Raw genomic sequence first — 25,546 nt, 5'->3', positions numbered from 1 at the left:
AATAAATGCCTATACCTTTCTCTATTATTTAAAGGTTCATTTTCCTTTACTTACATTCACACTTTTTTCTTATTTAAAATTTTTAAAATTCTAAACTTCATAATTACCAGTAAAAACATTAAAATAAAAAGATCATATATAAAATTATTGATTACTTACAATTTTTCAAATAAGGATACCTGTTAAAAAGAATTTTCAGCAAAATCACAACTGTGATCCCAACTAGCCCTTTTTCCTTCTGTTTTTCCTTGCTATCATCATTGTTCCTTACCGAACTGAAATGGTTCTGTGTCTTGTTCTAATTTTGCTTTCTTCACTCTACAATAATTCCTGTTAGTCCTTCCACGTTCATATCCTTCATATTTTATCCTTTTTTATGGCCTGTTGTTGTTCTTTTAATCTAAAGCCCATCACTGAATTGTAAAAATGTTAATTCACAGAAGTTGCAGGACCAAGGGCTAGGACTGGGAAATCATTATTCCAGCCTTCTACCAATTGACATGTGCTCTGATGTGCTCTGATGTGCTGCTTCACTGCTACCTATAGTTTTCCTATTTCTCTCTAGTAAGGATAGTAGTATATCTTTACTAGGGTATTCCTTGAGCCTTCCACCTGCCCATTCCTTGGGTCCACAGGATACCAAAGCTACCTCCAGCCAGAAGCATGCTCCTAAAAACTGATTGTTAAATTTTCAGTTTGAACATTTATGGCACTGAAATCAGCAAATGCTACAGATCAGGGCCTGATTCATTGTGTAGTAGACTGTCTAAACTCTAGACTTCAAAAAATGGAGAAAATGTTAATAATGCAGACTAAACTTAAAAGTGTATCTTGCTACACCCCCCCACACACCCCCTCCCCCATAGCTGTTAAATATTTACCGGCATACCACTGCCTCCAGGCCTCAGGCTTCCAAGGGACTTGATAAACCCAATCTTTGATTCCTTCTAACTTCTCATCCTATACCACTAATTTTGATTCACTGTAGTCACGCTACAGCCAAACACACAGAAATTTATTTGGCAGCCACTATATTCTAGGTGAGAGGCAGCCTGGTGTGAAGAGGCCAGCCTTGTAGTCAGAAGACTTAGGTTAAATCCTGCCTCTGAACCAAGATAGCCGTTTGCCCCTGAGCACACCACTAATTTCTTAGTGGCCCCAGGCGACTCTGTAAGACTGTTAATTGAACCTGCACGAGTCCAACACCCATGAAATCAAAAATAAAAGAGTTAACCATACAAATTGACATGATATTTATTTTAATTCTTAGCAATGGTCATTATCAAGCTCACAGAGCGGTCAACAACACTTGTTTGTTTTCCAAAGCCTGGAGGAAAGACAGTAATTTCTATAACGTGCAGGGGAATCATCCTGGCTTGTTGTTGCAGGGCCCCAGACCTGGGTTTGAGTTTTGCCTCTACTAATTAGCCGTGCAAATCACAGCTGGTGTGCAGGCCTGTGCCTCCTCTGTAAAATGACAGGATTGGACTAAATGATCTCTAAGGTCCCTTCCAGCTCTACGATCTGAAACTATTGTTATCACATCACCACTTCTGGCAACAACACCGTCCAGAGCCTATTCCAAATAACTAGCTGTCTCAATCGATTTAATTTTTACTCTCTAAACATCATGGTTACAAAACTGTTGGCAGCCTAAAAGTATTCCTCTTCCCCTTCTTCTTTATGCCATCTTTCTCTCTTCTCTTCTATTCTGAAGGGCTGGGGAATTTCCCAAGCCACAAACCAGAAGAGAGAGAACATATCATTTAGTTTTACCAAGAGAGTAAGAATCATTTCAGTAATTTTAGAATGAACGGGTTTCAGCTGATGAGCGTGCCAATACTCCACAGATTTTTTAAAAAGTTATTCTGGTTTGGTATGGGACATTTTTATTCTGAGGTGAAAGGGCAACAGAGAGATAACCCATTCAAAGTCCCAAAGAAGACAGTTTACACTCCATCATTCCTTATAGCACTGCTGGGACTTCTGCTCCCAGTATCTCTTAGATTAGCCCTCAGCTATTTTTACACTGCCCTTACATTAAGAAAGGAAACACAGGATCAGCCGCTCTGTATAAAACCCCACGCAAGGTCTAGTGTGAAGATAGAACTATCTGTATATCCTAAGACACTGGGAATAAGGAAAACTATTTTGCTAATCTCAAAGGGAGTCTTTCCCTAAAGAGCCAACTTATTTTGGTATCAGACATCATCATGCCATGAACTGAAACTCATTATCTTTAAAACACTGTTGTGAGGTAGGTGAAAATAGGAATGATATTTCCATTTTGTAGGCAGGGCAGGAGACTCTACCCTGAACCCTGCCCATCAAACCAAGCAGATGTGATAACTGACTACAGACATAAAGCTGCCTTAGGAGCCTTGCAGTCCAATCTCTTCGTTACACAGTAAACATGAGAAAATCAACGCTGAGAAAAACTAACTTGCAAAAGGTCACATGGGTAGTAAGAGGCAGAACTGGATTTTGAACCCAGAGCATTAAGATTCCAAGTCCAGGGCCCTTTCCTATCTATCGTATCACCTCACCAAAGTAGTACGGAAACTAAGGCTTGAAGTGAAGGGACTTTCTCTAAAGCAATACATACATACATATAGCTCACATGAATCACACTTCCTCTCACTTACTCAAATACTATCAGACTGAATCTTACCTCCCAACTCACCCAGCTAGAGGTGATCTCTCTCAACTGGAAACTTTTGCTGTGCTTCTATCATCCCCAACATTTATTTGTTTTTTTTTCTGACTTATGGTTCACCTGAAAAGAGAACATCTCCACAAAAAAAGGGGACCACGTGCTTGAGGGCAGAGACTCAGTATTATTTCTGTATGCGCTTCACACAGTGCCTTACATCCAGCAGGCTCCTAATTAAGACAAACTTTTTTATGATGGTGAAAACGAATGGCTTCCTGAATACTGGAAAACCTTCTTCTAGAAACTTGAAAATACCCTTGGTACTTCACTGTCCTGGATGATTTACGATCATAAAGCTAGAAAGGATTTTAGAGATTATCTAATTCAATCTCCACATTTTATAGATGAGGAAACTGAGGCCCCAAGAGGTTAAGTGATTTGACTTAGATCACGCAGGTATTAAGTAGCTCTAGCAACAGAAAAATTCAGTGCAAAATCCTGGGATATGTTCCAGACATTTAATTCTATGACTGTTTACCAAACTATATGATTGCATTGCATGGTCCAATTATCAAAAACAAAGTCATTTTCAAAAGAATTTCCCCCAAGAATGAAAAGAATCAGAGATGTATACATTCATAAAAATATAAAGTTGAATGCTCACAATATCTTAACACCTTGAAAAAAATTTTTAATATGTTACACATCCCTTTGTAGCCAATTATCTTATACAATTTGGCAGAGTAAGCAAGATGTTGAAGCACTGTTTACATCTTCCTCATGAAACCATACTTTTGTCACATCAGATATTAAGCATACCTTTGACAAACAGTACATTTTTCAAGACCAGCTTTGGAGAGAGCCTATAGGTCTTCTTTTTAAAACAGATTTTTATTGATTATCTTTTTTATATTACTTAAATTTCCCCTTACATCCCTCCCAATCCCCACTCCCAGAGAGCTATCCTTTATAATACTTATTTTTAGGAAAAAAAAACAATAGGAAGAGAAAAAATCAGCAAAACTGATCAATACATTGAAAAAAGATGACATTATATGCAGTATTCCACACCTGGAACTGCCTCCCCCCTGAAAAGAAGAGGAGGTGTCTTCTAATATCGCTTCTTGGAGCCAAGTTGGCTGTTCGTGATTTCGCAACGTGCGTTTTCAGTCGCCTGGTGGGTTTATCCCGCTGCCGTTGCGGTAATCACTGTGTGGTTTTGTTTTCTTGGCTTTCCTTGTTGTACTTTGCATCAGTTCACGTAAGTCTTTTCCTGCTTCTCTGTATTCATCATAGGTGTCATCTTTTACAGCACAATAATATTTCGTTAAATAGTAACCTTTATACAATATCATCTGGAAAATGAAGAGGTTGGACCAGTCAACCCCTAAACACCTTCCAGTTCTAAGACTTGACTGTAGTATATCTATCTCACTTCACAGAATCTTCCTGAGCAAGTGGGTGTGAAACACTGCCCTCTGCTGGATGTGTATGGAATTGGGCTAGCTCTGTCCAGAATTGGGAAGCTGATTTTAAATCTGGTACCCTGACTCAACCTGCATGCAAAGTGTAAGCTATGATAACATCAGGGGCATTTCCTGAAAACAGGGTTCAGTTCTGGTCCCCAAGGAAACTAAATGTCATTCTGTCTAATGTAAAAGAATAAGACCAGGAAATGTGAAACATGAACACCTCTAGGTCTCTAGGGTATTAACAATAGTTAAGTAGGGAAGAAAACTTTAAGAATACAAAGTCCTTATTCGATGTCTTTCTGCTACATTTATGACGGGAGTCAGATGGAGAATTCTCCATCTATTCTTCAATTCTAAGCTTGAAATTATGTATGTAGTATATGTGCAAATTATATTCCCATATTATATGTCCATTTAAAAACTTTTATTTCATTTCAATTAACAAGCACTTATTTTCTCTTCCTCTCCCATTTTTAAAACAAGAAAAACAAAACCAAAACCATGTATATGTGTGTGTGTGTGTGTGTGTGTATATATATATTTACTTCAAGAATAAGTGCTCTCACAGGACTTGAAGGTAATTCTCATTTCTCATAGCTACCCTGTAGTGAGGTAGAAAGTATAAATGTAATTATCCTCATTTTACAGATGAAGAAACTGAGGCTCAAAAAGTTTAAGTGATTTCTCCAAGGATTTTGTGATGTCATCAATATTGCGCAGAGGGGGTTCTTCAGTAACACATATGCATCACAATCCCTCCATGCCTCAGTAGATCTTAAGGAGTTGCTGTGGCTGGAAGGAAAATTCACTACCTGTTGGCCAACCTCCTAGCAATGCGTCTCTCCATTTGGTGAGAGTGGACCCAAAGTCAAAGCCTTTCCAGTTTGGTACAAAAGTGTGTGTTACCCTGGAATGGCCCAGGTCACTCTATGCCATGAGACAACAAGATTTTAGCGGAGACTATATCTGAAAATATATACATGTTATATAGATACACATATACATACATACACACTGTGAAGGATTCAGTGTTATGTCTTATTCAATCACTTAAAAAATTACTGTTACATAAAAACCAATCATGCCTTTACATTGTTTACTGGCTAGTAAAAGTATGAAAGGTGTGTGTAAATATACATGCACATGTGTATATACACATACACACATACATATACACAGAGTCTATCAGACAGGTTTACACATACGCTTTCCTCCCATTTTTATAAGATTTAAAAGGCCATCTTTTTCCTTTTGACAACCACTTAGGTAAGCTTTGTTCCTGAGTTGAGCCATTCCTGTCAGCTTAAACAGCAAAGTTGTCAGGTATATACTGTGTGTGCGTGTGTGTGTGTGTGTGTGTGTGTGTGTGTGTGTGTGAGCAGCATATCCCTGTGTATATGTATATATTCTCTAGAAATAGTTCTCTCTCTCTCTCACCAGAACATAATGAATGAATAATAAATATCTGACTGAGACACAGTAACCCTCATAATAGATGCTGTGTGGCTTATGGAGCCAGAGGCAAATTTTATCAATAATGATTTTACAGACTTTACCATAGAAGCTACAGGTGGGTTGATAACTGGGTCTCATGATGATGCTAATGACTTACATTTGTATGACATGGCACGATTCTTGTCCAGGTTTCCAGAAACACTGCTTTCTCATAGCTTCTTCAAACAATGCCTTGTAACCACTAATGCCAAAATTACCATGCAACAGTGCTTTTGCTGCCTTGGCCTAGCCTGCTCCTGAGCCCCCTTGGCTATTGTTACTTGGAGATGCTATGGGTTCCAGGCAGCCCTAGAGATGGCAGCAGCAGGGTAGGGGGATGCTCCATTCAGGCTCCATTCAGCCTCACTTCTCTTTTATTTATTTATTTTTTTAAGATTTGGCTAGGCAAAGGGGTTAAGTGACTTGCCCAGGGTCACACAGCTAGTAAGCGTTATGTGTCTGAGGCCGGATTTGAACTCAGGTCCTTCTGAATCCAGGGCCAGTGTTCTATCCACTGTGCCACCTAGCTGCCCCTGCCTCACTTCTGAGCCTGAAGCTATTGAAAGAGAGCTGGTACCAGGGAGCAAAAGGCCAGCCAGGTCTGAATTCAGGACCAGGCAAGACATGAATATTCTGTGACTTCCTAGCCCCATCTTGCTCTCCTTGGTCATACTTAGCTTCAAACCTTTCAGATGATGAGTTTACAGAGTGGGGCAGACTATTAATCTGTTCTGCATACCCCTGGCCTAGCCTCATCATGGCAACTATAAGAAGGGGTCTTTCTAAAAGTTCATGAAGTGAATCTAGGAGAATTTCAACATAAAGACAAATAGTTTGTATAGTCCTGTAGTGACATTTTATCCAATAAGATTGCATTTTGTTCTAATAATACTATCTAATTCATCAAGTAGTCACGGATAAAAATCTATGGTCTTTCTTCCCATCTCATCTTTCTTTCCTTTTAGTTCTTTCCAATCTAGAACTCAAGGCACTCTAGGTGGGAGGGAGGGAAGGAAGTAGAGCTGTCTGTCAAACACATGAAGGCAGCCCCAGGACATATATCGGGTACTCATTAAACGGCTTAGTCAGAGCAGATCATGGGTCTGGAAAGCTCAGATTTTCCATGGCTTTGTAAGCTTTCCCAGCCAATGTTTCCTTTACAATCTTCTCTCTTGCCCCTTATGGAAGAGTGCTGGCAAACCCAGGGCATTTCCATTTGAGATACTGAGCAATTTGAATAAACACACCTGACATCCGTGTAGCTTGAGCTGAACTCAGAGGAACAGAGGATTCACAGCGGGTTGTTAAAAGGAAAGATGGTCTTATGAATCTTACAGAAATGGAAAAAGCCTCTTCTTTAGGATATAAAGTACAGTAGCCAGAAAGAGAGCAAGAGCAAGAAAAATAAGCAGCTTGTCTGTCAGTTCTCTGCGGTTGTATTTTGTGATGAGCTTTCGTCCCAACTGGATAGTTCCTGACATAGACTTAAACTCTTCATTTGCATCCAGGATAGTTCGAGAAGAATTTGCTGAAACAAAAGCAGGAGGTTGTACTCAGTGGACATCATGCGGGCTAGGCTGCTGTGAACAGCACTGCACTGGAGCACCTGCCTGCAGAGCTGGAAATGAGACTGAGAGGAGCCAGGAATGAGACCACACATAGCCTGGGACCTTTCTCTCACACCTGGCAGCTTTTACTTTAAATGAACTTTAAATGATTTGAGTCACATGGCAACTCCTACTGAAGGTCAAGATTCAAGGAATGACCAGACTGCAACAGCAGAAAACAATGTGATTCCCTTTCTGACGGCCAAGCATGGCTTACTATAGCAGCCAGGAATGGAATGGCTGTACCTCACCGGTAGGAATGCCAATACCACTTCCTTTAAAAAAAAATGTGTAGGGGGCAGCCAGGTGGCACAGTGGAGAGAGCACCGGCCCTGGAGTCAGGAGGACCTGAGTTCAAATCTGGCCTCAGACACATAACACTTAACTAGTTGTGTGACTCTGGGCAAGTCACTTAACCCCAACTGCTTCGCCAAAAAAAAAAAAGCCTCATGAGATTGCAAATTTCTCGAAGGCAAAGATGGCATCTTCTATTTCCTCTGCACCTTTCTGCAGTGCTCCCATTACAGTATTCAATATCAAGTGCACAATAAGAATGCCAGTGTCTGGTACAGGACTCGTGATCTCAGAGAATCACTCTGAGGACAAAGTACAAGTCTGACGACTGAAATGCCGTCCTGGGGGAAACAGGACTTAAAAGAACCAATGAAGAGACTTCCCTTTCGTAATTTTCCTGGGAGTAAAAAACCTGTCGCTACTGGCCTATTTTAATGCGCCCTTCTAGAGTTTCTGATTTTCTTACTTACAAAGAGTTTCCCAGTGAGATCCAAAGCAGATGTCCCAGCAGTCTAGGCAGCAGTTTATAACAACTATATTATGACTTCTCTCATTGTTTTTTAAACTCCTCAAATATGATAAAGCTCTAAAACTCACTTTGTAATTTTATGAACCCCAGAGACCATGAGAGGTTAGCTGAAAATGTATTTAAGAGCCTCAGATCAATAACTATCTTAGGCAATCGAGCTCCTGAGAACGAATAAGTCTCCTGACCCTCGCTCTGGTCTTACCTAAAATGTGCATTGCTTCTTCACTCTGACGAACCTGCTGGGACATCATTCTGCTGATGCCCATCAGGCTTTCTGTGATGTTGCTGGAAGTCTGTGCCAGGGTCTCCTTAGTAGTTTTTCTATAAAGAGGAGGATGAAAAATGTCAGTCACAAGAAACTAGATTCCTGAAGGTAGGGTTTAATATCTGAGAGCTCCAAGAAGACAGGAACTACACCTTATCTAAACTTTGTTTCCTCCAGCAATGAATATATTTCCTCTAATAATTACATGTTAGGTCTCTGAATAACGAGAGTTCATAGGTCGTCTGAACCAGTGGTGTCAAACTCAAATAGAAACAGATCCCTACAGGCACCATACAGACTTAGAAATCCACAGAGTAACCGTATCTATATTGCATTTTATATATATATATATATATATATATATATATATATATTTAAATTTTGTTAAATACTTCCCAATTACATTTTAATCTGGTTCTGGTAGCCCTCTGGAGTTTTTAGGGGTTTGCAACCTTTGTGAGTTTGCTACTTCTGATCTAAACCACTAAAATGGCACAGGTAAGAGCCATATATAAAAGAATGATAAAAAGCATTATTACCTCTGCCTCATGTCACCCCCTTGAAGAAGTTCTGCTTTTTCTAAATTGTCAATTGCAATTTTACAAGCAAGATTTGCTTTCCTCCATGCAGTCTGATTGCTGGAATCAAAAAAACAGATGCACTCTTCAGTGATAATAAGCTGCCAAGTCTCTCAGTGAATACAAGCAATTCATGCAAAGCAATGGTAGAAGCAGGCTGGCCTCCCTGCCCTCATCTCACTCTAAGCCCGTCCATTTGACATCATTCAGCATCAATGCAGAGAAGAACACAGAATCAGCATCTGAAGATTTGTTCCCTTATTGTACCGCCTCAAAAGGTCAAAAGAGAAAAAAAATCCCAAAGATCCATTCCTCCTTCATGTTTCATGATGTTGAGTTTCATGCAAAACTCATGCCATTGTGCTACCATCAATAGAGAACAGGATCATGAGATTTAGAATTGGGTAATCACTTCCTTTTAGAGTCCAGAGGGTGTATAGCATGAGTTGTTTTGGTTTTTTTTTTCACATAATGGAGTGACTTTGAAATGGTTTATCCACAATCTGTCATTCAAACCTCCTTTTGGCTAAAGAGTTTGAATCTACAAAACAGTTGCCTAAGTTAAGGCCTCTGACCATGAAGTATTAGAAAAATTAAATTTGGGAATCAAACCCGTGACTCTGGCCTCCTTAGCAGCATGCTCAAACCAACTGGACTGATCATTGTAATTTTGCAAAACTTTATATTTAAAAGTGTTTGCAAATAAACATTATGGCTAAAAAAAAATCAGGTTAATGTGACTTCTGGTGGATCAATATACATTCTAATAAGGCAACTACTCTACTATGACACCTTGTTCTTTTCTCTCTTCTATAATTTACCCAGTTACTTTTGCACAGTGAAGGAATTTCCTGTCAGTATGGGGATGGAAGGAACTCATATGATACACAAACACAATTAAATCGCCACCTAGTAACAACAAGAAGTAACATTTATAAAGCATCCACTAGGTACCAAGCACCGTGCTAAGTGCTTCACAATTATTTTCTCATTAGAGCCTCAGAACACCCCTGGGAGACAGGTTCTACTGTTACCTCCATTTTACAGATGGGGAAATTGAGGCAAAAAGCAATTAAGTGACTTGCTCAGGTCACACAGCTGGTAACTGTCTGAGGCAGAATTCCACCCCCTGGCTGTCCTAGCACATGGACAAAGCCGATCAATGAGTTAATCCAACAGAACCTCCGATCCACAGCATGGATACAACAGAGGAAGGCAATGATTTCACCTACCTGAGCAGCTGCTTTTTGTGATTCTCAACTTCCTGGAGCAAAGCTTGTTTCTCAGATTCTTTATCCTGTTCTTTAGCCATCTGCTCAAGCTCCTTTAGGCGAAAATACTTGTATGTGAAAAATTTTAAAGCTATTCATTCTTTAAAAACAACATAAAATGTATTACAGTTGTGGAATTCAGAAAATTACTGGACCCCTCTGATACTCCTTGAGTGGGAAACAGATGTGTATAAAGCACTTACTGAATAACAAGCAGCAAGCTATGAAAGACAACTGATGACACACTTTTGTTCTATTTGTTGCTATCCCTAAAGTTGGAAATTGTAATTTACTACTGTCTCTTTAAGAGTCCTCTCCTAGGTTGGCGTATGACATATATTCACTTTACAAATTAAAATTAATTAAGACGAATTGACAGCATGGCTTCCTGGCTAGAGTTGGCTTCAGAGCCAGAAGCTATTAGCCTATCCCTCTAACATCCCGGCTGTGGGTCCCTGAGAAAGCCCCTTAGCTTCTTAGAGAATGCTGGGCAACTCTTTAAGACCATTGTAGAGACAGTGTCCGCTCACGCTGATATACAGAGTTTCCTAAGTTCCTGAAATCGCAGGTCCAGTCCCTAGCCCTAAGAGAAGGCCACAAAACTACTGCTAGGAGTCCCTGGTCTACAGAAACTTTTGCATCAATACACGCTATCAAAAATTCAACGAAAAGTACATCTCCTTGTTGCCCACATTCACTTCTTATGCCCTAAGTCACTCACGTTTACTTGAAAAAATTAACTTTCAGGTTCATCATAAGTATGGAAGTCAATGTTGTAGTCTCTTATGTACCATTATCTTGTTTTTTGGATGAGGCAATAGGGGTTAAGTGACTTGCCCAGGGTCACACAGCTAATAAATGTCATGTGTCTGGTCTGAGGTCACATTTGAATTCAGTCCTCCTGACTTCAGGCCTGGTACTCTATCCACTGTGCCACCTAGCTTCCCCTTTGTACCACTTTATAGAGTCAGAAGGGACCATCATCTGGATCAACCCCCTCATTTTATGAATAAAGAAACTGAGGCCTAGAAGGGGGAAGTAACTTGCCCAAGGTCATACGGCAAGTTGGCAGAAGAGTCAGGAATAGAATTCATGTAGTCCAAATGATAGTTTTATTATGTTCATTTGTCTCTTCATGATATGTGGGATTTTCTTGGAACGACTTCCCAAATATTTCAATGTCTGAATTGATATTGTACTGACTCAGAGGGTTACTTCCAAACCACTGACTTTCTTCGGCTCTCCTTCGAGTAATGCTGAGAACTAAACAAGGCAGGGGAAGAGGAAAACACAGTAAGGTTTTGGGAGTTGGGGAGTCTTCACCCTAAAAACTGAAGGGGAAACACGTGGGAAGGAAAGGAGAAGGGTATAACAACAGACACCAGCCATCTGACAACAGATGACCATGCGTTCTAACAAAGCTGGTCATATAAAGCTCTCTGGACCTCAGTTCTGTCACCTGATAAATGACAGGATTGTACTGGATGATCTCCAAGCTCTCTTCAAGCTCTAAGTTCTATGATTAAAAGGGCTGTGGCTGCTACAGCAAGCCAATAAAAATCAGGAGCCAAGGAGGATCACTTGTATGTGGGAACAGTATCAGAGAACTCAGGATGGTTCTGGGAAGAGAAGGGAGGTGAAGGCAACTCCTCTAGCCCAGTCTGAGAGCCAGAACCACATATACAAACAGGCAGATTCTCATACACATAACAAATCAACACCACTTATGTGAGACAGGGGAAGGAAGCCCTTATCATGGTAATTCTTTAATGTTTCATTTTCCTAACGACTTGAAAACTCTTGGTTGCCAGGAAAATTCTGGCAGCACATCTTTTTCAGGGGGAAGAAAGGGAGTAAGTAAAACATTTGATTTGATGTATGACATACTCAACATCCAGGAAACAAGCCTTCTATCTGGCTTATATGCTAATTCTAACCAAAACTAGGTTAGAGACACCTGGAAATTAGCAGCAAAAAATATAAGGAATGAATGTGTCCAACTTGGTTTTGGAACAAGAGGAAGGCTGCATATGGCTGTGTTTTTTATCTTATTTTTATAGTAAGTCATATAGAACTGAAATTACCAGACCTTTGCTAGTATGTAAAGAGGATACCATTTTAAACCTTCATCGCTGTCTCTGCTGATCTCCAGAAAACAGCCACCTTCATTATAACACATCAACAGGCCCCTGGTTCAGTGGCTGCTCACCTGTATTCTGAGCCGTAAATGGTGAAACTTCTCCTTCACTTTGGCATTTAGCTCTGTAAGCGTGCTCAATGGTCCTGAGCAATCCCGGATATCCTAAAACAAAACAAAACCAAACCGGGAGAAATAGGAGTGCTTTCCTCTCAATTCAATGAAATGAAGCATCTCTTCTGTGTCTTCATGTGTAAAATGAGAAGGCTGGTCTACATCAGTGGTCTAGGTATTCCTAGAGGTCCCCAGACCCTTTTAGGAGAGTCTTTGAGATCCAGACTATTTTCATAATAATACTAAGATGCTTTCATTTCTAATATGGCATGTATAGGTAAATATAACCCACATAAAAGTATTTTGGAGAAGAAGATCCTCAATAATTTTTATGAGCATAAAGGAATCCTGAGAACAAAAAGTAAAAGAACTGCTGGCCAGAGAGCTTTCTGAGGCATCTTCTACCTCAAACAGGCTATGATTCCATGCCTCCAGACCTGAATGTCTACCTGGTTTTAGTTATTTTCCTCTCTGAAGCAAGATAATTCAAAATGTCATGTCAATTATTCTCAAAATTTAATATTTTGGGGAAAAGACAAAGGACAAACTACTCTCACTTGACATAGCTATTGGCCCCGAGCATTGATCGAAACACAAGCCAGGTAACATAACAACAGTAACACAAGGGCCACCAGGTTTACAAGCACTTTCTTCACAATCCTGTTTAGCTAGGTAATGCATTATTATTGTCCTCATTTTTCAGATGAAGAAACTGAGGCTCAGGCTCAGAGAGGTAAAGTGACTAGCCTAGGGGCACACAGCTACTGAGTTTCATAGGTGGGACTTGAATCTAGCTATGGCTTTTGACTGCAAGCCCGGTGCTTTTTCCACTACTGTACAAGAATCTTAAGTTTTAGTAAAAGTGAAAGCAACTGGCTGGAATACAACAGACTAGACATGACAAAGAAATAGGTACTTCAAAGATGAAGACTCTCTTAAATGGCTCAGTGTAAAATGCTAACACAGTAACTAAACAAAACACGCAAAACCTTCTTCATGAATCTCACAGAATGCACTGCAGTTTTAAATGTTCTTCTGAACCTGACCAAACCAAACAACATTAGCATTTCCATATGTACAAACTAAAAAAAAAAAAAGGATCACACATAAAACTGTGAATCTCAATTACGTACAGCTCACTTTTTCCTTGAGCACCGATTCACGTCAACATATGACTTTCACGTCTGTCTTGGCCTGCTTTTTGTTCTCTTCGATTTCAATGGCCCTCTTTTCTTTCTTTCTTTCTTTCTTTCTTTTTCAATCCTGATGCTCACCCCACCCCACTCACTCCATCTCCACCAAAACAACAACGACAACAAAGAAACCAAAACTCTTCCAACAAATATGACTGCGATGTTTTGCAGAAGCTTCAAAGGGCGTGTTTCAAATTTATTTAACAACGTCTGGAGTTGTTGGCTTGGCTTGGCTTGGCTTATACAACTAAAGCACTTGGTTATTCACCAGCATTTATGAGAACCCACAACCATGAATGAAATCAACTGAACTAATCCATGTTGTTCAAGGCAGAACGCAATTTTATCAGAATTAACACTAGACTCACTTTTCTAGCATAAACACAGAAACGATCAGAAGAACTGTCAAATGCAGTTATGACAATCACACCTCAGATTTTGAATCAAAGTCCTGGCCTCAAAAAATGAGAAAAAAAATTGTCAGCCATGTATGCTGATTTTTGGTTCAGAAAATCTAGTCACCATACTTAGAATTTATAAAATTGAGTAAAACTGAGGCATAGAATGACCATAGGAAAACAGTGATAACAAAAAGCATTTAGTTTCTTCATTTTTGGCTCACAGACCCACTCAGTACATTAAACACAAAATCTGCAACTGTATTAGAAAATGCCTCCTTTTCTAAAAACTCAAAATTGATGGTGACTCTGGGGATAGCACAGAGATATATGGTAAGCATAATAACAAGTAATAATAGAAATAATAATAATAGCTAGCATTTATATAGCACTTATTATATGCCAGGTACTGTGCAAAGTACTTTACAAATATGATCTCAATTCATCTTCACAACCACCTTGGGGGGTGGGGGGGGTAAATGCTATCATTATCTCTATTTTACAGATAAGGAAACAGAGGAAATAAGAGTTTAATCAATTTGCCTAAGGTCACACAGCTATTAAGTTCCTGAGGCCACATTCGAACTCAAGTCTTCCTGAAATTAGGCCCAAAACTCTATCCACTACACTACTGCAGTAAGCTGTACCCCTAACCAGTATGATCTGCAAACAAGAAATGGTATGGAAAGACAACATCCAAATACATGTATCACTGCAAAGGGAAGTAGGTCTGTCAAAGAAGAAAAGCAAGAGATGGACAGCTCCAGTACTGCACTGATCAGTAAGTCAGGCAGCAAGAATTTTATAATCACTACGTGCCAGGAACTAAGGATATAAAGAAAAGCGAACCTCTCTAAATGTACACGTGTACTCAGTTCACCCTATCTTTTCTGGCAGATTGCCCTTTTTATCATCCTTACTCTATTATTTATCATCAATCTCTTCCCATACCCTGGCTATTTTCACACTGTCTACAAACATACTCACATCTACCCTATTCTCAAAAAACCATCACTTGATCCATCCAGGTCTGCTGGCTATCATCCTATATCTCTTCTCTCTGTGGCTAAACTCCTCAAGAAGACTGTCTACATTTGGTGTCTCCAAGTTTTTTCCTCTCACTCTCTTCTTACCTCTCTGCAGTCTGGCTTTCAATATCATCATTAAACTCTCCAATGTTACCAGTGATGTCTTACTTGCCAGATCTAATGATCTCTTCTCAATCCCCATCCGTTCTGACCTCTCTGCAGCCTTCCATACTTCAATCACCCTCTTCTCTTGGGTACTATCTTCTCTCTAGATTTTTGTGACACTATTCTTTCCAGGTTCTCCTCCTACCTGTCAGACCTCTCCTTCTCTGTCTTCTTTGCTGGATCTTCATCTAGTTTGCTCTCACTAACTGGGTTTCCTCCCAAAGTTCTCTCCTGAGTCCTCCTCTCTACTGCATTTCACTTGGTGATCTCATCAGCTCCCATGAATTCAAATATCATCTCTATGCTGATGAGTCTCAGGTCTACTTATCCAGCTCCAACGTCTCTCCAAATCCCCAGGCTTACATCTCCAACTGTCTACTGGATAAATTAGTTGTTCCACAGACATCTTAAACTTAACATACCCAAAACTGAACTCCTTATCTTTTCTCCAAACCTACCCAGCTTCCAAATTTCCTTATTAATTGTCAAGGGTACCACCATCACCCCAGGGACTCAAGCTTGAAACCCAGGGTGTCATCCTCAACTCCTCACTCACTCTCACTCACCATATCTAATTTGTTCTCAAGTCCTGTCAATTCTACTTTTGCATCATCTCTCCCATTGTCTCCTTCTCTCCCCTGACACTGCAACCACCCTGGTGCAGACCCCCATCACCTCCTGTCTGGTTGGTTTTTCAGGGCAGACACCCTGTTTCAAGTCTCTTCCCACTCCAGTCCTGCTTCTACTCAACTGTCAAATTGGTCTTCCTAAAATGCAGGTTTGCCCACATCACTCCCCATTCCATAAACTCCGGCGGCTACCCATGAACGAGTGTCAAATACCTTTAAAGTCTTCTTATATCTTACGCCCTTTCACATACTGTACCATCCAATGACCCTGGCCTCTTGGCTGTTCTCTGAACAGGACACTCATCTTCTAACTCCAACCATTTTCACTGGTTATCTTCCAAGCCTCTAACTCACTCCATCCTCATTTCTGTCTCTTGGCTTCCATCAAATCTCAGCTAAAGTCCTACCTTCAGAAAGAATCCTTAATAAATCTTAGTGCCTTCCCTCTGAGATCATCTCTAGTTTATCCTGTATGTATCTTGTCTACACATAAGTCATTTGCATGTTATTTCCCCCATCAGACTGTGAACTTGGGAGAGCAAGAATTGTTTGGGTTTTTTTTCCCTTTCTTCGTATCCCCAGACTTAGCAAGGTGTCTGGCATATAACTGGCACTTAATAAACACTTGATGACTCGGAAGACAGTGATTACTTCATTGTGTTTTTCTATTACTGCTGAGTGAACCACCAATCTCCCTTGGGTGTCCTCCTGGACTCTTCCCTCTCCCTCACCCCATATATCCAATCAGGTGCCAAATCTTGTTTCTACCTTAGCATCTCTTCTATAAGTCAACATCCGGGGGGGCCATCTCTAGATGTCTTGATCTATATCTGGCCACTGGACCCAGATGGCTCCTGAGGAGAAAGTGAGGCTGGTGACCTAGCACAGCCCTCCCTCACTTTAATCCGATTCACTGGCAAATCACAACATCTCCTTCCTGATGTTATGCTCCTCTTCAAGAGGAACGAAGGACAAACAACAGCTTAGGTCACCATCCTAGTTGAGGCTCTCATCACTCCTCGCTTAAACTGCAATAGTCTCCCAACTGGTTTCCATGCTTCACGTCTCTTAAGAGTCCACCGTATCCTCCACACAGCTGCCAAAGTGATTTTCCCAAAGTGCAGGCCTGACCAACGGGTCTGTACACACCCCCATGCCTCCACAATGTTCAGTAGCTCCTTACTACCTCCAGAACCAAGTATAAAGTTCTCTGTTGGGCACTGAAGACTTGTGACACCCTGGCCCTCCCCACCTTTCCAGTTTTCTCCTTTCCATGAGTTCTGTACTTCAAGTACAATGGCCTGCTAGGTAGCTCTCCCAGAATATATTCATTTTCTGTCTCCGTGCCTTTGCACTGAGTGCCCCCCACGTCTGGAAGGCTCCTGCTCCTCCTCCTCAACTGTGCCTTTAACATCCCTTGCTTCTTTCGACATGCTGCTCAACAACCACCCAGCCACGTGAGTCTCTCCCAATGAGGTTACTTCCCTTCTTCCTTATTTACATGTTGTCTCCCCAGTTAGTATGTAAGCCCCTGGAGGGCAGGCGCTGGTTTTGCGTTTTGGCTTTTCTTTGTATCCTCACAGATTGGCACAATTCACCTGGCACGTGGGAAGCACATAACTGCTTGCATAGTCGATGAGGGATCGTCTTTGTGCCCATCTGCCAGGCACAGTGCCCGGCCCTCGGGGCGGGGCTGAACACACATTTGTGGTTGAAACGAACGGACCAGGCGGCCCCCAGGCCGAGCCAGAGCGCCAGATGCGGGCTGGAATCCTAGCCACGCTAGGCGTGTGGGCATACGGGCAGGTCCGCTGTGAAGTGAAAGGGCTGAAGCAGATGCTCTCTCAGGACCCCCCCTCAGTTCCATCTCCACCCCGTGTCCCTAGCTTCACTCGACCCCAGAGCACGCAGCTTACACTGAAGTTAGAAGACAACGAGTCACAGGAAGAAGAGGCGAGAAGGGGGGGCGGGGCATCAGAGACCAACACAGGTGGAGGGGACACAGGGCGAGGACCAATGGGAGGGGGAGAAGGCTGCGGCGGACCATTGGAAACGAAGGAGGGGCCGAAACCAATGGAAACGGGGGAGGAGGAAATGGACCAGCGAAAGGGGATGGGGCACGAGGGACCAATGGAAACGGGGGGGAACGCACGAGGAAATGAGAAACGGGGAGGGAAGGGGGGGAGCCAACGGGAGGGGGGAGAGGGAGACGCGAGAAGCCCTGAACCAAGGGTGGGGGAGGGGGGTGCGAGAGACGTGGCTCTGTCCGCCTTTCCCCGACGCGGGAGGGGAAGGCACCGAGCCCGAGGGTCTCGGCTTCTCCGGGCTCTGATGTGAGTCCTAGTGCGAGGAAGGGGTTGCTCGAGCAGGGCCCCGCTACCTGGATAAACGCTTTCACCTCCAAGTCGAATATGACAATTTCTTGGTTGCACATCCGGACGTGGACATCCAGGGTGGTCGCCATCTTGGGGCCCCGGCTACGGGACTCCGTAGAGGCCAAACCCAATTGCGTTTCCTTATTTTCGCGTTCTCCCGGCGCTGCTGCAGCGCCACCTGCAGGCAGGCGGCAGAGGACACGGAGGGCTTCTGGAGCGGGAGGGACCTTTGATACTCTGGGGCCTCACTCCCGTTTTCAGATAAGGCTGAGGGCCACGCTCGTAGAACGTAGCAGAGCCGCATTCGGATCCAGCCACCCGTGTCTTCTGATTAAAGCCTTCTAGTTTAACGACAAGCGTGGATGAAGCGCCTACTGTGTGACGGGCTCTGCTCCAGGCGCTGCGGGATACAAAAGCAGAAGTGAAACGGCCCCGGCCCCCTCGAGCTCCCGTGCTGCAGCCGGGCTGGGGGTTAACGCTTACCCAAGTGCATTAGATACAAAGTAATCTAAAGCGATGTAGAAAGCTGGAAAAGCTTAGCTCCCGGGAGGGATCAGAAAAGGCTTCTTGTAGCAGGGGCTTCGAAGAAAGAGAGGTGAGAAAGGGGTGCAGACGTTGGGGACCACCTGTGCAAAGGCCAGAAAGGGGTGGGGAGGGTCTAGAGCAGGGAGCCGCAGCTAGCAGGCCAGTGTGCCTGGAATGGAATTCGTGGAGCGATATGAAGGAAGACTGGAAGGGTAAGGAGGAGACGGATTATGGACGCCAAGCCGAGGAATTTACGTTTTGTGCAATGTAGGGATAAAATAGCAAGAGGGAAGAGTGGAAGATTTCTGAGTAGAGGAGTGACTTGGGCCTGTCCATGTTAAGGAATATCCTTTTGTCAGCCGTGGGAAAAAGGATGGATGGAAAAGAGGAGAGACTAGAGGCAGGTAGAGCAATTAGGAGGTCATTGCAACCGTCTAAGGAAGAAGCTCCGAGGGCCTAAACTAGGCCGGGAGAGGGAATAAGCGTTTATATGTCACCTACTGCGAGCCAAGTGCTTTACAGATTTGACTCTCACAACAGCCCTGAGAGGTCGAGGTTGTTACTGTCCCCATTTTACAGCTCAGGAAACTGAGGCAAATAGGTTAAGTGATTTGCCCGAGGTCACACAGCTAGAAAGTATCTGAGACTGAATTCGAACTTCAGTCTTCCTAACTCCAGGTCCAGCACTCTATTAGCTGCCTCCTCGACAAAAGGTTAGCAGCTATGTGAACAGAGAGCAGGGAATGGATAGGAGAGATGTTGTAGCAATGTCAAGAACTGATTGGATGGAAAGATTGAGGGCGAGGGAAGAGCCAAGGTTGACTTCAAGATTGTGAACCTGCGAATTGGAAGAATGGTGGTACTTTCAACAGAAATGAAGTTTTGAGGAGGAATGGGTTCTGGAGGAAATATAACAATGATTCCATTTTTGGATAGCTTGAATTTGAAACATCGATTGGACATCCAGGGGTAGATGTCCAGTAGGCAGTTGGTAAGACAGAATGGATTTCAGATGAGAGCTTAGGGCTGGACATAAGACTTCAGAGTAATCTGTATAGAAATGATGAACCCATGGTTGCTGATGATATCACCAAAAGAGACAATTTATCAAGAGAAGAGGGCCAGGACAGAGCCTCTAGATGGGGATGCCCATGATTAGTAGGAGGGAAGACAACGATGATCCAGCAAAGGAGACTTCAGAAGAAATGGTCAGACAGGAAGAGAACCAAGAGACAGCCATGTCATGGAAGTCTAGTGAAGAGAATTCAAGAAGAGGTCTGACAGAGTCAAAAGCAGAAGTGGTCAAAGAATGAAGACTGAGAAAAGGACACTGGGATTAGCAGTTGAGTCCTAGGATACCTTGGAGGTAGCATTTGGAGTCAAATGGTGGGGTTAGGAACCAAGGACTAAGGGAGTAAGAAATTGGTGGGAGGTGAGGCTATTAAGGCAAAGAATGTCAGTAACCTTTTTCTAGGACGTTTGAATATAACTGCCGTTTGAAACAGTGGCAGGGTCAAGTCAAAAGTGTTTTAAAGCTGAGAGAGATCTAGGCTTATAATTATGGAAACCTCAGCTCTTTTCAATTATGTGGGCATGAAGTAAGAGGGCTGATGCTAAAAAATGATGAACGGTTGTGTAATAGTTTAAGGTTTGGAAAAGGTCTGATATATCTCACATGATCCTCACAACCTTATGAACTAATTACCACAAGTATCATCTGCATTTTACAGAAAACTGAATCTCAGAAATTCCCAAAGGACACATAGCAAATGAATGTCAAGGGCAGGATTTGAACCATGTGTTCTTGGGTTCTTAGGATAGTTGATAAGCTGTGGGGTATAAAGAATGTCTTGAAAATAGATCAATGTGAAAAGTTTGAGAACAGGCACAGTAATAGTTGTGTTGCATAGATTGTAGAGGTCAAGGCTTAGGAGGACATAGGTTTAAATCCTAGTTTGGGCACTGTGACCTTGGTCAAACCAGGGTCAAACTCAATTACCTCTAACATCGTTTCCCCCTCTGTTTCTTTGATCTAATATCTTGGAGTCAGGAATCCTGAAGACTGTAATTTTTATTAGCTGTGAGATCTTGGGAAAGTCATAGGATTAGAACTGGAAGGGACTTTAGAAATAATCAAGTTTAACTTTCATTTTGTAGATGAGTAAACTGCTGGGATGTGTGGGATGGGGTAGGGTTGATTTCTTTCCCAAAGTCACATGAGTAATAAATAGCAGAGCCTAAATTTGAAGCTAGAACTTCTGTCTCTAAATCCACTACACCAGGTAGCTGAGCCATAGTTTCCTCATCTGTGAAATGAGAGCAGTAATACTTGTAAGACATGCCTACAGGATTGTTGTGAAGAAAATGTTTTAAGGTTTTGAAAACAGCAACTTAGATATAAAGTTGTAATTCCCTTCAAAGTACCTGCAAGGAGAACAACAGTCCAAGTATAGCTACAGGATTATAGAGCAAAGGTTGCTAGTTCTAGTGCTGAAGTTTCAAGGCAGTTTGTGCAGCCCTGCACATATGAAAGCTGAAGGAAATGTAGTCACTTCACCCCAACCTGAATATCTAGTAGGTCTGCAGGAATTTCTACTGAGAAGGAATGAGGAGGTTAAGAAACGTTTTTACCTGAGTGGCTCTATTCTGTGCCAACTAACAAAAAGAGTTAAAATAGCCATAGGCACGGCCAGTGTTACGAAAGAGCAATGAACACTCACTTTGAGAGAGAAACCCAAGAAACCAGTAACAGCTTCAGCCTTTGGCAGTAGCTCTGTGGGGAAGAGGCAGCTCAGCCAAAGATGACTGCAACGACCCTTCAGGGAAACAGCATTTGATAACTGCAAAGGCAGAATTCAGTCTTAGGACTGAATTTCCCCTGGAGTATATTCTCTTTCTCACCAGGGGCATAGCAGTTTGTGAGATATTGGTCCCTTTTTTTGGGGGGGGGACTTTTCCTTATATACTTTGCCATTATGTCCTAATTAAAATCATTGCTATTTGATTTATAGTTCCTGGTCTATTGATAATCTAGAGAATGGAGCGTGGCATAACCAAAATGATCCAAAAGAACCCATCCTGGACCTAAAGGGTAGCAATCTGTGCTGAATAGTAAAATACCTTTTTATTTCTAAGAAATGTTCCGTGAAGCTGAGAGTATGGCAGCAGTAGTATTCTCCCCATCACTAAGGCAAGTGCTTTCTCTACTCTTTAAATGACCTTGTGTATATTTATCCGTGTACTTATTGAATTCTCCCATTAGATTGTAAGCTTCTTGAGAGCAAAAATATTTCATTTTTGTCTCTGTGTCACCAGCACCTACCTAGCACAGTACCTTGCACAGGGTAGGTACTTAATACATTTTTATTGAATCTAATTGAACACAATTATTAATATCAGTTAATCAACCATTCCTGCCAGGGCTATAAATATCATTCTTCCTTTAAAGACAAGTGAAGTTCATTAACTTGCTGAAGGCCAAAGAAATGGGAATCTTGAGATGATCCAGAGAATGTAGAACTATTATTTGCAGAATTTACATAGGTACCCTGAGGACTTTTTGATGTCCGTTGTTTGAGAAGTCATAGAGTTTCTAAAGCAAGAATGAGTAGTAGCCTTTTGGATCCTGAAAGAGAAACCAAACAAGGGAAGATACACTCTAATTGAGACAGTATATTTGCTAAAACAAGAGGCAGCATGGGATAGTGGTTAGGGACCTGGCCTGAGATCATAAAGATTTGCCTTCAGGTCCCACATCTGTCTGGTAGCTCTTGGTAAGCCACTTAACATTTCAGTACCCAAGGCAATTCTGTAAGGCTAAAATTGCAGGAGTACTGATCTTCATTGTCACAGGTCCCAATAAAAATTGCCAAACAGAATTCATTTCTAGCACTTAAAAAAATGTCTGGAACATAATAGGCATTTAATAAATATTTATTGATTGACTGACTGACTTTACTTAAGGAATCTGTACATCTGAAAAAGCCCTTCCTTAAACTATTATTCCAACTATTCCAAGAGAATGTTTCAAAAATGGTATCCTTGGCTTAATTAGGACCCTAAATAGAGCAAGGGAAAAAAGCTCTAGATTTGGAGTCAGAAGACCTGGGTTTGAATATGGGCTCTGCTACTACGTCTGGACCATGGGTAAGTCCTTTCTTCTCTCTGGGCTTCAGTTTTTTCATCAGAAAAATGAAAGGTTTGAATCATCAGATAAGTTAGCCACAAGAACCACTATAAAGAAAAAGACTCAGGATCTTGCTTCCAGCAAGCATGGACATCTGCAAGTTTTGCAGCAATATGTGTATGTTGGAAGATGTTTGTCTTTCTGTCTAAGACAAAGAAAGTTATCCAGACACAAAGTGTGAGCTCTTCTCCCACCTAAGAGAAGAGGTAAAGGGGCTCAAAGGATATCTCTATTCTCCTGGTTACTAGGAAGAATGAAGATGGAAGAGCTTCAGTGTGAGAGAGACAGAAAGACGGAGAGGATCTGAAGAGTTGGGGTGGGGGAGGGGCACAGAAGACTTTAACAAGGAGGAGAGAGGGCAGAAGGACCAGAGAACTTTTGTAGAGGTTAGGAATAAATAGGAGAGTCTTCCTGGAAAAGGACAGTGCCGGAATCTCTGAGGAGGAAGTACGTCTTCTCCTCCAAGAAATGACAATGTGAAACCCCAAGTGCCATCAGATGGAACGTCATCTGTTAAGGGCATCAGTTCAATACAATGATCCCATACAGGTCTGAAGTATTCATGGTGAAAAATACTGCCCAGCTCCCAAGAGAGAACGGATATCTTCGGGGTGAAAATCGAAATACAATTGTTTCACTTTATTTTTCTTGGGGTTTTTTGGTAACATGGCTAACATGGAAATATGTTTTGCATCACTTCATATGCATAATTGATATTATATTGCTGGCCCTTTCAATGGGAGGAGGAGGGGCACTCAAAATTTTAAAAGGTGAGTGTTTAAAAATTAATAGGATTTTTTTTGAGTTTCAATGAAAGATGAGTAGTGGTAGTTGGTGACTCTCTGCTGAGGTGTATACTAAGGCAGCTATTCATTAATGTGATAATAGCAGAAGAGAGGTCTGATGTCTTTCTGACTAAGGTCTATCTGCATGTAGCCAGGATGTGATAGGAAACTTCCCAAGATTTATCAGATATAATGACTGTCACCTATTTCTAATGATTCATGTAAGCACAGATGACACTCCCAGGAAGAATATAAGAAGTATTGCTAAGATTTATGAAGTCTTGGGCAAGAAACTGAAGAATATGGGAACATGGTGCTTTCATCACTGCTGACAGGCAAGCCAACTTGCACAGGGAAGGAGTTATGTAAAGATATAGCTAACGCCACGGTGTGTGACGACTGACTTTGATAAACTTGGCTTTTTCAGCAATGCAAGGATCTAGGACATCTCCAAAAAGTCTCATGATAGAAAAGGCTATCCACATCCAGAGAGGGAGCTATGGAGTTTGAATGCAGAGCAAAGCATACTATTTGCTTTTTTTTTTCTTCTGTTTTGTTTTGTTTCTTCTTTCTTGTGGTTCCTCCTATTGGTTCTAATTCTTCTTTATAACATGACTAATATGAAAATATAATAGGAATATATGTGTAGAGCCTATATTAGATTGCATACCATGTTAGGGAGAGAGGTGGGGAAGGAGGAGGAGAAAATTTAAAACTCAAAAGCTTATGGAAGTGATTGTTGAAAACTGAAAATAAATTAATTAATTTTAAAAAATAGATAAAGATATAGTTAAGAGAGATTTCTCAGTTGTTGCCATCACTGACCAAGAAACAAATCCTTCAGGTGAGGATTTGGAAGATAAGAAAGGAGAGAATACATTAAACTCAAAGTCGTTGGGCAGGACAGCAGTGATAGTCACTTCAAGGTGAAAAATGACAACACTTCTTAAGAAACTCAAAGAATCATACTGTCAAAGATGATTGGTAATCCAGTGAACTTATTCAGATTGCCCTTTGAAAGTCAGAGAATTGCTGATAACCATATTCCAAATGAGCTGGGTATGGAGGAAGATGTGATGGAAATTTATCAGCAACAGACCAGGGGTCATTCAAAAGTTTAAATCTTCTGGTTGTTGTTTTTTTTCTTTTCCCTCAATCCTTTTTTTATTTTTAAACAATAGTCCTTTTGTGATGTAGTGTTTTGCACTAAATTGAAACTGGCCCTATTTCTGGGAGTACAACTTTCAAAGTCTGGTATGTTGAATTCTAGTGCTTATTATACACTACTATTTGTCCGTTTGTTTTCACTGAACTGAACTTTTATGATCCAGCTCAGCCCTTTTCCTGCTTCCCTCTGATTTTTTAAAATGTGTGTATGCACGTACATGCCACATTCACTAGGGCTTTGTGTTGGAGTCTATCAGACTTTCATGTTGACCCTGAAGTTCTCTGATGGGTCATTGCTTCCCTGCTGGATTGTAACTTTCAATGGGCAATGGAAACTTTTCAGAGGATTGAACTGTGGAAAAATGATGTTTCCTTAATTAGAAGCTACTTTTTTAACAAAGCTGATGACCTGGGCCAGAAGAAGAAAATCAGGCTGGAAACAGATACTAGATCATGTTACAGCCATGATTAATTCCAGAGATACTTCACTGAAGAGACAAACCATTTTAAGATTTTAAATCTGGTCAGAAGAATCTAGAAAGGTTAGTAATTTCTAATAAGTGATTAATCAAGGTATTGATAAAGAAATATATGTAGCAGGTAACTGCTGTCTTGTGGCTCTGTTGTACCTTTTGGCCTGGTACATGAGTTTTAAGTGGGCATTATCTGTACCAGCTTCAA

The 25,546-nt window shown here is 41.5% G+C and overlaps 1 protein-coding gene and 1 pseudogene across 4 annotated transcripts; one reads left to right on the top strand and one right to left on the bottom strand.

Annotated features, from left to right (window-relative positions):
• Positions 1 to 1,229: 1,229 nt before the first annotated feature.
• BNIP1 (BCL2 interacting protein 1) lies at positions 1,230 to 18,320 on the bottom strand. Of its 4 annotated transcripts, none has more exons than XM_020969113.2 (6): positions 18,208 to 18,319; positions 12,373 to 12,465; positions 10,125 to 10,216; positions 8,854 to 8,952; positions 8,252 to 8,370; positions 1,230 to 7,147 (listed from the first exon to the last, which is right to left on the bottom strand). In XM_020969113.2, the coding sequence occupies exons 1-6, from the start codon at positions 18,289 to 18,291 to the stop codon at positions 6,951 to 6,953; spliced, it is 684 nt and encodes a 227-aa protein (XP_020824772.1). In that variant the 5' UTR covers positions 18,292 to 18,319; the 3' UTR covers positions 1,230 to 6,950. The 4 variants fall into 4 exon arrangements, with proteins under 4 accessions (XP_020824772.1, XP_078006680.1, XP_020824773.1 ...); XM_078150554.1 differs by having other exon boundaries at positions 18,226 to 18,306; XM_020969115.2 differs by lacking the exon at positions 1,230 to 7,147 and adding an exon at positions 7,154 to 7,249 and having other exon boundaries at positions 18,208 to 18,320.
• A 4,549-nt stretch (positions 18,321 to 22,869) lies between these two features.
• LOC110196088 (small ubiquitin-related modifier 1 pseudogene) lies at positions 22,870 to 24,819 on the top strand (annotated as a pseudogene).
• The last annotated feature ends 727 nt before the right edge of the window (positions 24,820 to 25,546 follow it).

Source organism: Phascolarctos cinereus, unplaced genomic scaffold, assembly GCF_003287225.1.
Source record: "Phascolarctos cinereus isolate Bilbo 61053 unplaced genomic scaffold, phaCin_HiC Scaffold_2;HRSCAF=192, whole genome shotgun sequence".
In the NCBI taxonomy this organism is placed as follows: domain Eukaryota; kingdom Metazoa; phylum Chordata; class Mammalia; order Diprotodontia; family Phascolarctidae; genus Phascolarctos; species Phascolarctos cinereus.
Note: the sequence above shows the minus strand (reverse complement) of the source record. Positions and strands in the feature narration are given on the sequence as shown.